Source organism: Tyto alba, unplaced genomic scaffold (assembly GCF_018691265.1).
Source record: "Tyto alba isolate M040663 unplaced genomic scaffold, T.alba_DEE_v4.0 Super-Scaffold_6, whole genome shotgun sequence".
NCBI classification, from domain to species: Eukaryota; Metazoa; Chordata; class Aves; order Strigiformes; family Tytonidae; genus Tyto; species Tyto alba.
In genome coordinates, this window is record NW_024881327.1 from 9,777,272 (window position 1) to 9,793,193 (window position 15,922).

General features: G+C 52.4%; 3 protein-coding genes and 1 non-coding gene across 4 annotated transcripts; 2 read left to right on the plus strand and 2 right to left on the minus strand.

The window, feature by feature from the left end:
- Positions 1–220: 220 nt before the first annotated feature.
- RPS3A (ribosomal protein S3A) lies at positions 221–4,429 on the minus strand. The gene is made up of 6 exons (XM_042807574.1): positions 4,301–4,429; positions 3,490–3,593; positions 2,074–2,261; positions 1,678–1,886; positions 978–1,087; positions 221–384 (listed from the first exon to the last, which is right to left on the minus strand). The coding sequence occupies exons 1-6, from the start codon at positions 4,360–4,362 to the stop codon at positions 263–265; spliced, it is 795 nt and encodes a 264-aa protein (XP_042663508.1). The 5' UTR covers positions 4,363–4,429; the 3' UTR covers positions 221–262.
- LOC116965188 lies at positions 652–721 on the minus strand. Its single transcript, XR_004409198.1, has one exon. It is a non-coding gene; the product is annotated as a small nucleolar RNA SNORD73 (small nucleolar RNA).
- Positions 4,430–7,623: 3,194 nt separating the features above from the next.
- LOC116965180 (ribonuclease CL2-like) lies at positions 7,624–8,163 on the plus strand. Its single transcript, XM_033007249.2, has one exon. It carries the CDS (start codon positions 7,624–7,626, stop codon positions 8,062–8,064), a length of 441 nt encoding a protein of 146 aa, XP_032863140.2. The 3' UTR covers positions 8,065–8,163.
- A 2,145-nt stretch (positions 8,164–10,308) lies between these two features.
- MBOAT4 (membrane bound O-acyltransferase domain containing 4) lies at positions 10,309–15,629 on the plus strand. The gene is made up of 4 exons (XM_042807852.1): positions 10,309–13,192; positions 13,744–13,959; positions 14,284–15,182; positions 15,574–15,629. The coding sequence occupies exons 1-4, from the start codon at positions 12,993–12,995 to the stop codon at positions 15,627–15,629; spliced, it is 1,371 nt and encodes a 456-aa protein (XP_042663786.1). The 5' UTR covers positions 10,309–12,992.
- Positions 15,630–15,922: the final 293 nt, after the last annotated feature.

Genomic DNA, 15,922 nt, shown 5'->3' on the forward strand with positions numbered 1-15,922 from the left:
AAACCCAACATACAGAATCTTTGGTATTGTACTTTCCACCTTTCAAAAAGGACAGCCCACCTTCTTCCACCCATCTCGCAACACCAATCTGAAAAACAGATCTCCAAAACAAGTAAAGTTTTATTTTTTAAACCATGGCTATAGGTTTACCTTATTAAAAAACCATCCACATACCCAGTACCAATATTGTCTAGTAGCAATACAGGCAACCAAACATTAGTTCTGTATATTTAAAACTTTTATTTTCGATCGATTTTTAGTTTCAGACAGACTCTTGCACGGGCGGCTCATATCCATCAGCTCGCTCTACTTTAGTGCCTGCCTCGTCCCCAGAAGGTTTTCCAGCACCACCACCTTCACCATGCAGTTCCATCAGCTTGCCCACTAAAAAGAAGTAGTATTATAAATAGTGAGAGATGCACCCATTTAAACAGTTTCAAATTACTGAATTGCTCATCACGAAGAAATTAAACCACCAGCACATTTAACACAGGTATGACCAAGTCCATTCCAGAAAGCTCACGCACGCCGATGCCGCTGCAGTAACTGACAGTCGGACAAAAACAAGGAGTGAAGTGCTAGATAACAAAACTGCAAATTAAACTTTTTAAAAAGAGGTGAAGTCAAGAACCTACTACTGCATTATATGGGAATGTCAGAAAGTAGGAAAGTAGAATCATTCCATGTCATTTGGGACCGAAACATCTTGTCATCATTCATTCCCAAGCCGAAGCCTCTGCACACTCAGCAGCAGTTTCAAGCAAGAATTCAAAAAAGCTCCAAAGTGAAGAATCACTCCTTGGCTTTCAAGGCTGAAAGCCAAGTGTCGGGCTAGAAGGACAAGCCTTTTTACTACTACAGCTACTTAAGCTTATGGTGCTGCTTTAACATCTTTACACAGAAGCAAACGCATCGTAAGCTAACTGCTTCCCACATCCTCCTCCAAGAACACTGAACATCTGGAGCAACTGACTTACACTCAAACTTGGGCTTCTTCAGCATCTTAACCTTGCGGACATACACATCGTGAAGAGGGTAAATGGACTGACACGCCTTCTCTATGTCTTTGCCAATGCTGTCTGGGATCCTGAAAAATCGGAGCACATCCATATTAGAACGTTAAAAAACTGGACCTGCTTTTTCATCAGCAACACAGGCTTAAAAGAATTCTTAAGAATGCAGCATATTCTCCAGAAGTCTGCATCATCAATACTACCTCCGCTCGCTTAATTTTCTTCAAGTATGTTTAGATTCTAAGACATCTTCCTTGCCATTTTTGAAGGGATACAGTGCAAGTGTGGTCATTTTGAAAGCACATCTGCAACCAAACGGCACACTTGGGAAAACTTCCCTCTAGCAGAAGAACCCAGAACATTCGCAGCCCCAACTGATCAGAATTAGAATTTCAGTCTGTAGAAACACAAATCAAAAACTCTCTGGAGAACCTGACTTTACATTTATACAAACATGACGGTTGAAGGAAGTCAAAGATGATGCAGAGACTAAGAGAGTATTTGAAGAAAATGGCACATCAGCTTTTTAACACGAGAGGCACCTCGCCTGGTCTCTGCCAAACAGTACATGAAGCACCAGCTTTCATTCCCCAAGTACTCAGTAACAACTGACCAACTATTTAAACTACAGGGGAGAAAAAAGGAAAACGCAGCCAAAGCTTACAGCTTATTGACAACTTCTTTCAGGTCATTGGTTTGGACCTCTCGGGTCATGATTTCCATCATCTTCTTGCGAATCTGTCGAACCTGCTGATGCTGGGCATACGAGGTCTTGCGGATTTGATTATTGCGCTTCTTCGTAAAACCCACGCAGAAGAGGCGCAGTAGGTAACCATCCGTAGTTTTCACATCTACGTGGGCTTCAATCATTGTCTGAAAAAAAAAAAAAAAACCAACCACCACAGTTATTTAGCATCGTGATGGACAGGTTTCTCAAAACCATGCACCCGACATGCATTAATATCTGCTGATGCCACCTCAAGCGTAGCTTTAGAATGCATCAGGGGCCACCTCCTTTCCCAAAGGCACCGGGACCACGCAGACCTGGCTCTTTACACACCTGCCATTTTTTGACCATGGAGCACATTTTATCCCGGGTGAGGTCCATTCCATGGAAGTTGGTAAGACAATTTTTGCCCTGAACGTCCTCAGTTATTAGTTTAAATTTACGGAAGGCAACCTCATCATTCTGCAGATCAGCCAGACTCACTTCAAATACACGACCCTTCAGTCCATCAGAGGCAATTTCTGTATTACAAAACAAAATAAACCACCTTTTATTAACATTAGAAAAGTATTATTCAAATCAGATAGCGAATTTCCATTTGATGTTTTCTAATAGATTATTCCACTAGCTTCGAAGTTTACATGTATCTTGAACAAGATCAAATCAAATCCTAGAACCAAACACCATATTTTGTTAACTTTGTGAGGAATCTTTTTAAGATAATTTTATCAGATACTGAACGCAAATACCAGTAAACTACAGAGTCCAGCATGTGTAATAGCTGGGGGTTTTCTTTAAAGTGGAAGGGGCTACAAAGCGTTTGGGAATCATGAACAATAATGGCAAGATAAACATAAAAAGACACATGGGCTCAGCAGAAATAAAGCAGCAACAAACACCCAAGTATAGTTATTTCACAGCTCTAACAATTAACCATTTCAAACTTACACTTGGCTTACAGCGGCCTTCATTTTACTTGTTTGCATGTATGCGGTTTAAAATAATGATCACCTTCATAACCACGTGCAACCAGAGTAGTATCACACAACTATTTAGCCATTTTACACAGCTAACCTTCCAAAAATAGTTACCTCTACCTGGATCACCCTGCACTCCTAACAGAGGCTTCTTTTTCCCAAGGGGTACCAGATGATATGAAAAACCTTTACCATTCAGTGATACATCTACATATGCTCCCATTAAGTTAGCAACCGTTGTGCTCAACAAAGATCTCTACCCAAGAGCTTCAAACTGCAGCCTCTTCTAACACGATGGTCTTTATGATCCTGTTATAACCAAGGCCTCCTGTAACACTGGCTCCACATCTCCCTCTGTGATAATCAGAACGATCCCTTAATTCTCAACTTCCCTCAAACTCGTCAGGTTACCACAACAGCAGCTCATTAGCAACTTCAGGCCCGTCCTTCAGTACCATGCCCCTGGCTTGGTACTCTTGTACAAACAAGGACCACACTGTATTAACTTTCCTGCAGCTCAGCTCATTTAACAACTCCGTCAACTTAAGAAAACTCACTCAAATCAAGCAATCAAGTTAGAGGTGCTTTAAAAAAACAAAACAAAAAAACCCCACCAAACACACAAAAAAAACAACAAAACAACCCACACATTCCAGGTTCATAATATTATGAGCAAAAACTATTTTTCAGCAGTTCTTTAACCAAATCTTACTTGGAGCTAAGACATGGAACAAATACATCTCCCTCTACTTCATAAAACCCCACTACTCACTAGTTCCTTGAGTCCTGGTGACAAGTGTCTTCCCGATGTTTCGAATATTAAACATGGCCGGTGCTTTGACATCATACCAGTCCTTTTTGGAGAAAGGATCAACCCTTAATTTAAATAAAGCAGAACACATTTTTGAATGGGTTTTCTCAGATTAAACCGGGCTGAAATGAGACCTTCCCCCTGCCATATGCTTTGCAAAATGGAAACGCAAACGTCAACATTCTATGCCCCCCCCCTTTTTTTTTTTTTTTTCCCTACTGATGACAAGTTGGGAAGCACGTCAATACAGTTAGCATTACCCACCACAGTGAGGCAGGCATTCATTTCCATTTACTTCAGAAAAACTGAAACCAGCCGCAGAAACAACATAAAGCCCAAATGACAAAAAAAAAAAAAAAAAAAAAAAAAAGAAAAATAATAAAACAAAACAAACCAACTCAGAACAACAAAAAAAAAAACCCAAAACGTGCAGCGCTGCCGTTCCGGCCGCCGCTCGGGAGCGACACGAGCGGTGCGCTGACATCCCCACCCAACCCGGGCTGCCCTTCCTGACCTCCGCAGCCAGCACGCACCAGGCACGCCGCCGCCGCCCGCCCCAGCACCACCCGGGACCCCCCCCGCCCCACGCAGGACGGCAGCCCGGCCCTAGCCGGCCCTCCCGCCGCCGCCGCCATGACAGCCGCGGCCTGCTCCCCGCCGCCGCCGCCATCCGCCCCGCATCCGCGGCATCCCGCCGCCACGGCGCCCTCCCGCCACGGCCCCGGCCCCGGCGCCCCCGCGCCCCGGCCCCGCCGCCCGCCGCCACCCTTACACTTTCTTCTTGGCGCCTTTCTTGCCGCCCTTGGTGAGGCGCTTGTTCTTGCCGACCGCCATGGTCCCGCCCCGCCGACGAAAAGGCCGGAAGCGGCCGCTCGCGCGAGATTATGCGCAGGCTCTCGCGAGAACGGGGCCGCGCCGCGCCGGGAGGGGGCGGGCGGCCCGCCCCCTGGGACGTACCACAGCGGGACGGAACCAAAGGCGCGGGGGGAGCGGGGGCCCGCCCCTCTCCCCTTCCCCCCCGCTCCCCTTCCGCCCCGCCCCGCCGCGCCAACGCCGGCATTTAACGGGGGAATAAAGAAAGAAGACCTCCTAAAGAATTAAAGTGCAAAAAAAAAAAAAAAAAAAAAAATCGTTGTGTTTCCAGGGCGCGGCCCACCGACGGCGCCAGCCGCCCTGTCCCGGCCGGCCTCCCGCCCCCTCGAAAGGCGGGAAAGAAAGCGAGAGCAGAGGCTGGGGGGGGCGGCAATAAAAATGGCGGTGTTGGCCCTGGGGGCGGCAGGGACGGGGCCTGCGCTGGCCGGGAGGGTGTCGGTTGGTGGCGGCTGCCGGACTCTCGCTGAGGGGACAAAACCCGGCAGTGGGTTGGCCCTTCTGTGGCGTTGGTGGCCCCGCAGAGCCCGCCTGTGCGGTTCTGTCCCGTCCCCTCCCCAAAGACCATTTGACTTTGAACTTTTGGGATCTCCCAGTACGCCCTGAGGCCTCTGTGCCTTGTCGTGCTTTCCGGCATGTCACTTTTGGCCTTTCTGTGCTTTCCATGGCGTCCTAGGCCCCTCCTTGTGTCTTTTGGGGCCTCCACAAACCTCTCAGAGCTTCCCGGTGACCTCCGTGTGCCTTTCGGAGTGCTCCAGGACCCTCCCTGCACCTCTCTGTGCACCCAGTGTATCTCGAGCCTTGTGGAGTACACTGTATCGGAGGAGTTAGTGATCTTAAGCAGGCCACGCCGGCTCAACTGGGCCCCATCCTTCTGGCTGGAGAAGCCCCTCTGTTACTAAGGTCATTTGTAACGTGCATTGTCTTTGGGAATGACAATCTGCCTGGCGGTAAAGGGGGGAAACCTGTTGATCCTGACCATTGAGACCGCTGCACTTTCAGCAGATAGCAAGCTACATCACAGTCAACTCAGGCAGGCACAGGTCTGTGACATAAGATTTACTTAAAACATTAAGGTTTACTTGTTACCTATGTTCTTCTTATTCTACCTTACTAAAGCTTTTCTCCTCTTACACCGTTTGTTGTCAGGCCTTTCTGGCTGAGATACACAAAGAGCCCTGCACCGCCTTTCTCTCAGGCTCACCCCACTGCACAACCCCCCGTGGCCCTCAGAGCTCCTTTCTGGGGCACCCCAATCTCCTCCTTCGTCCTTACAGCACACCTCCGGGTCCCCAAGGAGCCAGCGAGGCGCTTGACCCTCGGAGCACACAGAGGTGCTGCTCTGCGGCCCCTTGGGTGAACACACAGGTGCTCGGTGACAGGATGCCTCTGGAGGCCTCAGGCTGAGGATGGTCTGTGCTGCCAGGGCAGAGATCAGGGGTTGGTGGTCATTGTCCAAGGGCTGAAGGGCTAAGATAGAAAGAAAGAAAGAAAGAGAATGAAGGTCAAACCCCTCTGTCTGCAGAGGTCCCAGGCATCCTCTCCAGGATGAGAGGTTTCGGCCAGGTGCCTGAGCTGTTCCCACTGCAGGGGCTGTGCGACTTTGAGGAGGATTTCTTGAGAGGCCCACAAAGCCAAAGAGATGCCACCACAGCCCAGGGCAGGGCACTCTTCACCCCCATCGTGGCCAGTCTCAGACCTTTTCTAGATCTTCTGAGGAAAGTGGTGCCCAAGACCAAGCATACCCCAGGCTGAAAGACATGGTGGGCCTGGAACAGACAGCTCTGTGCTGTCCTTGGGGACAAGTAGGTCAGGTCTGACAGTGACACACAATCAAAGCGTGCGTCTCTCAGCAGCCTGTGTCCCTAGTGCTGAGGCCCACTCGTGGAGTGTCAGCATCCGGTGTCATTGTGCTCCTTGAATCACTGGTGGGGTCAAACTTGATTGCTCACGCGGAAGAAGGGCAGCTGAGGGCTCCTGTCCACTTTCTTCCTCATCCTCCGTTTGCTACTTCCCACCACAGTCTCTGTCATGTCTTTGAAGAGGAGGATGGAGACCACTTGCAGACAGTGGTGACAGCCTCTCCTGGGCACCATGTGCCTCTCCCTCTGGAGAGGACACCATCTCCTTGGGGCTCCATCAGGTTCTCCCTGATGGTCAAGGGAAAGGGGTGGGTTTTTGATGAGCTCAAGCTGGCTCCTGGCTCTTTGTCTCTACCTCAGCAGAGCAGCCAGGAGCACATGAGGTAGCAGTGGGGCAAAACACACCCTGGCACTTCCCAGGGGTACGAACTTGTCTGCAAAGGGACACAGGGGGAAGGGACACATAGCTCCTGAAGCAATGTGGGGCAGCCGTGGACATACCCCATACCCAAGAGGGGCAGGGGTGTCCGTCAGGTGCCCCTGAGGTGGTGCTGACATCTTGGCCCCTCACCAGGGAATTAGGTATCTTGCCCTACCACCCAAGGGGACCCAAATGTCCTTCCAACCGTGGCACGTGTGGCCCAGGCCACAATGCATGTTCTAAGGCAACATGGGCAGGGGGCACCCCAGGGGACGTGCGCAGCCTGCCACATGGTTCGTTAATGACTACCTAATGACCTTGGGGGGGGCCGCAAGGGGGAGTGGGGCCTCCTGGACACCTGGCTCCCCTCACTCATCTGCTGGACCTTGCTCTTTGCTCTGCCCCTCCTCCTGGATCCTTGCCCATTGGGCCCAGCTGGGGCCAGTATAAAAGAGACACAGAAGAGTGGGAGGGATCCCGGAGACCCTGAGGCCATAAGGGAAACTGAGGCGCACACACACCGGTGCGGGTGAGGGATGCGTAGGGGATCAGAGTGTCTATGGGAGGGGACTGTGAGGAACCCAAACAGCTGGTGGGGGAAGGAGGATATGTAGGGGGTTCAGGTGTTGGGACAAGGGCTGGATCTATAGGGGACCCGGGGGTGGGGGGGGTGTTCCATAGGGGACCCGGGCTTCTGGGGAGTGCAGAACTGTAGGGGACCCAGGTGTCCATGGGGTGTTCTGTAGGGGACCCAGGCCTCCGGGTAGGATCCACAGATGGCCTAAGTGTCCGGGGGGGGGGGGGTGGTGGGGGTCCCCCCATGCACGTAGAGGGGATTTGTAAGGGACCCAGGTGTCCGGGAGGCGGAATTTGCAGAGGTGGTGTTTCCAGTCGGGGCCCCAGAAGTCCAGATGGCCCTGACCCCGCTTTCCACAGGTGCCCATGGCGGGCTGGGCGCTATGCATGGCCCTGGTGCTGTCAGCCCTGGCCGGGGCGGTGGGCGAGAGCCGCTATGAGAAGTTCCTGCGGCAGCACGTGGACCACCCGCAGACATCCTCGCTCACGGCGCACCGCTACTGCGAGATCATGCTGGCGCGCCGGCGGGTGACGGCCCCGGGGCGGCCCTGCAAGCCCTCCAACACCTTCGTGCACGCACCGGCCAGCGAGCTGGTGGCTGCCTGCACCCAGACGCCTGACGCGGCGGGGTTCCGCAGCACCCCAACGCCCATGGGCCTCACGGCCTGTCGCCTGCGGGGGGGGGACACACGGCCCCCCTGCACCTACCGAGCCCGGCAGCTCCAGCACCACGTGCGTCTCGCCTGCCTCGACGGGCTGCCTGTGCACCTTGCTGGCACCCATGCACCCCCACCCCGTGAGGCTTGATGGGGGGGGGGGGGGGGGCTGTAGGTGGGGACGTGGATTCTCTCTCCCACTGGGTCGAACTAGACTCCGTTAGGGTCTGCAATAAAGGAGGTGACACAGGCCTGGGCTCCGGCATCAGCTTCTGGGGGGACCCGGCACTTCTACCCCTCTCTGGATACCCCTGAGTCCCCTTGAGTGCCCCCAACCCTGTCCAAGGTGGATCTGGCCACCCATGTGCCTCATAAACCCCTGGGTTTTCCCAACCTCCTGGGTGTCCCATAGCCCCCTAGGGTGCCTCTGACCTCTCCTCTGCCCCATAGACTCCCCTTTCCTGGGTGCTCCACAACTCCCGTGGGTGCCCCATAACCCACTCAGCGTCCCTCTGCTCCCCTGGCTGCGCACCCAACTCTCTCCCCCGGTATCCAGACCCTTGGGGTGTCACATTGCTTTCCCGGATGCCCTACAGCCCCCTGAAGGATCTCCCAAACTCCCGTGTGCCTCATAACCACCTGGGCATCCCCAACTTCCCCCATGCATGCCCTATAAACCCACATGTGCTGTGCCCCACAGTCCCCTCTTCCACACGGATCTGACCTCATCTGGGGTCTCTCTGGGGCTGAGGCTGCTCTTGGGCTCCTGTGACACCCCCATGGAGCTGAGCACTAGCTGGGGCCACACACAGCTCTGAACCACCACCCCACGCACACTGAACACACATACACACACACAGAAACACAACGCACACAAAACATGCGCTGTGCACACAACTGCACACCACACTCGCAACACAAAACATACACACATGGTCCTACACACAACACACACAGAGAGCACAGGCACACACAATACACAACCACACACTACATGCACGCACGTACACAAACAAGTATTTTCTTGGATTTGGATGGGTTTTCACGTGTTTCAGCTTGGGTTCATCACCTCTTGTTCTGTCACTGAGCACTAAGAAGAGAGTGGCTCCCTTGTCTTCATTGCTCCCCATCAGAATTTATTCATATACTGATAAGTGCCCGTCCTTCCTCAGCCTTCTCTTCCCTAAGCTGAACAGTCCCAGCTCTCTCAGCCTTTCCTCTCATCGGAACTGTTCCAGTCCCTTCAGCAGCAGCAGCCCTTTGCTGGACTCTCTCCAGTATGTTAATGTCTCTCTTGTACTGGGGAGTCCATCACTGGATCCAGCGTTCCAGGTGTGTCTCAGCAGTGCTGAGCAGAGGAGCAGGATCACCTCCTTCCATTTACTGTCAGCACTCGGCCTGGTGCAGCCCAGGTGATAAAAAATATCACCACTGTGATTTACCCTACGAGCCTGGCATTAGAGGCTCTGAAGAGCACAGGAAAGGTGGCACCCATCCTGGGGAGACAGCTCGGAGCAGCAGTCCGAGGGCAGCAGTGCCAGTTCTGGGATGCCCTGCAAGTTGGGGCTACTTGGGATGTGCTGGAAAGACTGGGTTGTTCCTGGCATCTCCCCTTTGCCTGCAGGACAGCTCCACCCCACTGGCACATCCCATCCCCTTATTGCGCTGTTGGTTCACACCTATGCCGTGTTTTCACCTAAGAAGCAACTCTGCTTCTTCAGCATATGTTAGTGAAGGCTAAAGGGAAAAAAGTCTCAGCCACAAAAGAATCAGGATTGTCCTGAGGGTGTTAGGACATCCACTTTTTCCAGCAGCCACTGTCAATGCAGATCATACCCAGGTACTTTATCTCTGAGGCAAAGCACCAGTTGACTTGCTGGCTTCATAACAAGGATCAGAGAAGCTATAGCTGCTCCTGCTATCTCCAAAAGGAGATGCCAGGACGAGAGCTGGCTCTTTGTGAGGCTTGCGTATCATGTGAAAGGGGATGGAAGGGGAACAGCCTGCAGCCCTTGATCTTTTTTCACCATCACTGGCTACCGTGCACGGTCCTTGGAGCTGCGTACCTCTTGTCTCAGGAGCTCTGTGGTGAGGCGGAGGGGAACCAGCACAGGGGATGGTCTCCAGTGATGTCAGTCCCCGTTCTGAATGTCCCAAAACCTTAAGAGGTACAAGAGGATCCATCTCCATCTGGCCTTGGTCTCAACACTGAAAAAGGAAAAAGTTGCTCCTAATAGGATCCTGGCTTGAAAGTAAATCACCTTTTTTTGCCACTGCTGGCACAGGGAAGGGCACAGGGCTGGCCCCTCACCTGCTCTATGTTCAGCTGATGTGTCTGAGCTTGAGAGTTCCAAGGCCGTATTGCAGGCACAAAAGTGACTTGCATAAATTTCACTTAATTTAGTTTATTGCCAATTAACATACACTTTTATATTACTGATTTGGGCATTGAGAAGCACAGAAGATAGAAAAAATTACATGAGAGCTTATGCAAACGCCTTTCATCCCCCTTCCCCAGGCACAACTTCAGATCTTTATGAGCAGGATCATGGCAGCGATAAGAGATTTCCGCACTGTCCTTAAACTGCTGGGACGTGGCCCTTTATCCAGGGAGGTAGAGAGGCCTTTGCCACAAGCAGCAGTGGGCCACTTACAGGCAGCAGTCAGAAAGTCTGGAATGGCAACAAGTAGCAAAAAGCCAGCATGGGACTGGTGCCTGAAAAGAGAGGAAGGCTTTTTGCATTTGTCTTAATAAACCACTGCATTTATTTCTTAATTGCTTTCTCATTTAGGTACTTTCACATCCTGCCTCTCACAGCCAAACATGAAGTCCCAAGGTTTGTGGTTGATTCTACCTTATAACACTACAGGAAGACAGAAACTATAATCTCTGTTTTGTGGATGGGAGTTAAACACCATTCCTAAAGTCACATAGAAAGTCTGAGACAGACTTTCTGAAGACAGACTTCAGGCTTCTTGAGCACTACCTAATGGCCTCCCCTCCCATTTATGTGCTTCTGTCTGGAGAAAAGACAAACCGTGTCAATCTGACTTTTTATTTAAAAGAACGTTATTTGCTTTCAAGGTACACCTTTCACTTTGCATTATGTCCTGCAGTAGATCAGTTTAGGCTGCATTACAATAGGCAACCAAAACTGTTCCCGAAACAGCACTATATTTCACCAAGAAAGCAATTATAAACTTTCTGGATACTAGCCCAAAGCTAGTATCTGAGTCATATCTGCTCAAATTTCATGCCCAGAGTTTGCTCTGACATTGGTTGGCCTGCTCTTCTCACCTGCTGTATTATCAAACAATTCTCTAGGCAGGAACCAGGCTGTTGCGTTTAGTACATGGAAATGAAACAAATAATGCTCTCTCACATGCCTCACATGCTTGCTTTAAGATCACACTTCCACCACCTGGCATCTGATGGTATAAAATGAGGGGCATGAGCAGTGTGTTAACATTTCCAATGCTACTGTGGAAATTCATTGCTGCTTCTTGAAAAACAATGACATTTTTGCAGAACCATAGCAGGGAGTTGCTTAAGCAGGCACTGCAAAGGCCTTCAAAAATATTTACTCAGCAGAGTCAATACTGGGCTCCGTGGATTTGGCAGAATGAGTCCTGTGGAAGCAGGCTGTTGCTGTATGCCATGCATGCCCAAATTGACATGGAAGAAACTTCCCTCCAGTGTTATCGCTTGATCTCAAAATATACGCTGCACAAATACAGCAAAACACAGCCAGTTTCTCTGCAGCATTTGTCCTAATCATTTTTTCCATGGGGTTTTGGTCCCCTGCCTTCTTATAGCCAAATAACTCATCCAAACAATATGGTAAGCTTTCCAACGTTACAATAGCTTGAAAAGCTCAGTGAAGAGTAGAAGCATTCATAAAAGTCAGACTCGATATATTTTTAAATCAAAATAACTTTTTTTTTTTTTTTTTTATGAGCACAGTTCTTCCTGTAACTTTGGACACCAATTTTGCTCTTTTTATTGAAAAGCAGACTAATCTAAATATTTTGAAGCATTTATCTGAGGAAGGGGAAAACCTTACTTCTTCTGCCCTTCCAGTGTTATTTTTTTTTCTTTCAGAAGGAGATTCTGCGGTATTCCTCTTTGTATTCACACTGTTCATATGCCTAAAACAGAGTAGATATCAACTGAGTTTTTAAAAAAATCCATGAGTTTTCCATTTGAATTTGTCTATTTTTTCTTAGCTGTATCTCACAAAGAAGAGCCAAGCCCTGTAGACTGATTTTCTTGGGCTTTTTTGTCTGTTTAGCATGAAATAAATACTGCTGATGGTGTTGTGAGAGCTATAGCAACTGGCTTCATGTCACCCTAGAGACTACTTTTCAAATCACCTATCAGGTCTGTTCCAAAAGAGGACCTTTTGCTTTCTCATATGGCGTATTTTCAAATGAATATGCAGTTTAAAGAGTTTAACTGCAATGACTAATTTCTGCCATCACAAGCATCTCTGTGAGTCCATATTTTTTTATTTCTTTATTTACTTGAAGAAAAATTGTTTGGAGAGGATAGAGCTATTCCTTTATCTCTGGTAAATGAAAAGGCCCTGTAGCTGGGTGTGAGTGGTGGGGCTGAGGGGCTCACCCTTCCTCATCACTGAAAAGTGGCAGAACCCATTCCCTCCTTTCTGTAACCAGGGGCTTAAATACTGGGACACCCTCACCACTACCCCATAACAAACAAGTTGGGAAAAAGCCACAGCTTTCTGTGAAGGACTGAGATGAGAGGAAGCGAAGGGAAAGGACCAAGCCTCTGGAAGTGCCTGGGGATTTTGCTCTGAGGTACATCCCAGCATGGCACATGTGGCAGCTCAAAGAAGCTCTTATCTCAGCAGCTTGCTCTCGCTGTCTTTGAAGTATGTGGTAATGGCCCAGGCGTTTGGCAGAGCAAATAACCAACCCCAACTTTTTCCACCTACACACAAACCTTGGGACAGAGGTGCTTGAAGGAGTCAGCACTGACGAATGCAAAAAACTTGCTCCTCTTCCTGCAGATACCTCTGTTTCCTCGGCTCTGCTCTGTTTTTTTGAGGTCCTTCCATGTATAAAGAGGAGCCAGAGCAGCCCTTGGCTCAGTCCTTTCTCCAGGCATCAGAGGCAGTTGAAGAAGCAAGGTGCTCGATGTGCTGGGCAGACCTGCTTGTCCTTCTCCCCGCAGCCCCGTACCGACTGGTGGCTTTCCCCTTCGCTGCTCTCTTCCACCACCTCTGTGCTTCGGGGCACCTCTCGCTGACTGCCCGGTACGTGGCCATCACCCCTGCTGCTGTGCTGAGGGCAAGTCACGCCTGTGGATGCTTTCTGGGGGCTCTCCTGGCCAGAGGTGCAGTGGGACGCATGGTAGTAAGTCCACGCTGACTCGGGTAGGGACGTTTGTATGGCTTGGATGTGAGCTGCCCCCAGTCCCCTTCTCCGCAGTGGGGCCAGATCAAGGTCATTAAGGACAAAACAGCCAGGCCAGACACTGGTGGTGTGGGAGTTGGGTTTAGGGGTGTACCGGGATGAGGACACGGGCAAGGGGAGCAGGGCAGGGAAATGGGGACTGCCACTGGTGTGACTAGGATGGTGGCCAGACAGGTCCAGCATTATCTGCCCCAGTCCCTCCCCACCAGTTCCTGCGTGCAGCCACAATGGCCCTGGTGATCCCTCAGCACCACGAGAGTCCAGGAGACAGACTACAGGGGGACTGTGGAGGCTGCAGGACCCAGACTATGCCCCACTGTCAACGCACTGGCAGGAGTTTCAAGCCCCATTTTCCCCAAAAGGCAGCCAAAGGGTATCTGGTCTCTTTTAGGCATGTATTCCTCCTTGCTGGAGGATGTCTCCTTGCTGGCACAGCCATGGGCAGCTATGCTGTGTTGCTCCTCATCCCTGCTGCCGGCTCCGTGCTTGTCCTCCTCTCCGTCAGCCCAGCTCGTGCCCACATCTGGGTCTTCGCCTTCCAGATGTCCTGGCAGACCCTCTGCCACCTGGGTCTGAGCAGCCAGGAGCTGGACCCACAGGATGCCAGGTAACACACCCCATCCCCACCCCGGCTCTGCCTCCTTCCCGTTTTCCCTTCAGTGGGCTGGGGGCCCTCCTGATCATTTTGTGAGGGTGGAGGTGTCGTGTGTCCCCCCCCCACACCTCCCCGGGGCTGCACTGGCTCGCTGTTCCACAGCCATCAGTCTCCCCTCTGGCTCTGACCGCATCCCCGCGCGTGGGCAGCTCTGTGGGCATGGCAGCGTTCTGGGAACGTGGGACAGCACATCCCCGCCTGCGCAGCCTGGCGCCCGTGCCTCTAATCCTCCCTCCGAGGGACTTCCAGCAGCTCTCAGGTGCCCCCTCCTTCCAGGCCAGCCACCGCCCTCTCTGCCATCATGCTGCTCACCCAGAAGGCTACATCCCTGGCCCTGGATATCCACGAAGGGCTTGCGCCGCTCCAGCCCAACCGTGGGCTTTTGCAGCGCGCGCTGCCCCTCTGCAGCTACCTGCTCTTTTTCCCAGCCCTCCTCGGAGGTCCCCTGTGCTCCTTCGGCAGGTTTCGGGCCCGGGCCGAGTCCTGCGGCGCCGTCCCCGGCTGGCTGAGGGCCGCGGGCCGGCGGTGCCTCTGCGCCGCGGCCGTGCAGGGGCTGCGCGTGGGGCTGGCGGGAGGGCTGGCGGGCCGGCCGGGCTGCGCCGGCCTGGGCTGCCTGCCCGGCGTCTGGGCGCAGGCTCTGCTCCTCCGCCTGGCCTACTACTTGCACTGGGCGCTGGATGAGGCCCTCCTCGACGTGGCAGGCTTCGGGCCAGAGGCGGGACAGGGAGACCTTTCCATCCGCGACCTGTGGACGCTGGAGACCACTCACCGCCTGGCCGTCTTCACCCGAACCTGGAACAAGAGCACGTCCCGCTGGCTGAGGAGGCTCGTCTTCCAGCGCTGCCCGGTCCAACCGCTCCTAGCCACCTTTGCTTTCTCTGCCTGGTGGCATGGCCTCCGACCTGGGCAGCTCTTTGGTTTCCTGTGCTGGGCTGTCATGGTGGAGGCTGACTACCGCATCCATCCCTTCCTCAGCGCCCGGGCCACCTCCCAGGGTGCGAAGCTGCTCTACCGTGGCACAACCTGGGTCTTCACGCAGCTTATCGTCGCCTACATCCTGGTGGCTGTGGAGACCGAGAGCTTCCCCAAGCTCTGCATGCTCTGGACTTCCTGCAACAGCATCCTTCCCCTCTCCTACAGTCTCGCGCTGCTGCTGCTGCTTGCCAAGAACCACAGAATCATAGAACGGTTTGGGTTGGAAGGGACCTTAAAGACCATCTAGTTCCACCCCCCCTGCCCCGGGCAGGGCCCCCTTCCCCCAGCCCAGGGGGCTCCCAGCCCCGTCCAACCTGGCCTTGAACCCTTCCAGGGAGGGGGCAGCCACAGCTTCCATGGGCAGCCTGTTCCAGCACCTCACCACCCTCACAGTAAAGAATTTCTTCCTTATACCTAATCTAAATCTACCCTCTTTCAGTTTAAAACTATTACCCCTCGTTCTATCCCTACACTCCCTGATAAAGAGTCTTTCCTGTAGGCCCCGCACTGGAAGGGGCCTCTCCAAGGTCTCCCCAGAGCCTTTTCTTCTCCAGGCTGAACAACCCCAACTCTTTCAGCCTGTCCTTATAGGAGAGGGGCTTCAGCCCCTTGATCATCTTTGTGGCCTCCTCTGGGACCTCATGTGACCCACTCGAGTAGGTCCATGTCTTTCTTAAGTTGGGACCCCAGAGCTGGACCCAGCACTGCAGGGGGGTCTCCTGAGAGCAGAGCAGAGGGGGAGAACCCCCTCCCTGGCCCTGCTGCCCACGCTGCTCTTGATGCAGCCCAGGACACGGGTGGTTTCTGGGCTGCGAGCGCACACTGCTGGCTCACAGTCAGTTTTCCATCCACCGACACCCCCAGGTGCTTCTCCGCAGGGCTGCTCTCCATCCACTCATCTCCCAGCCTGGATTTGTGCTTGGGATTGTCCTGACCCATG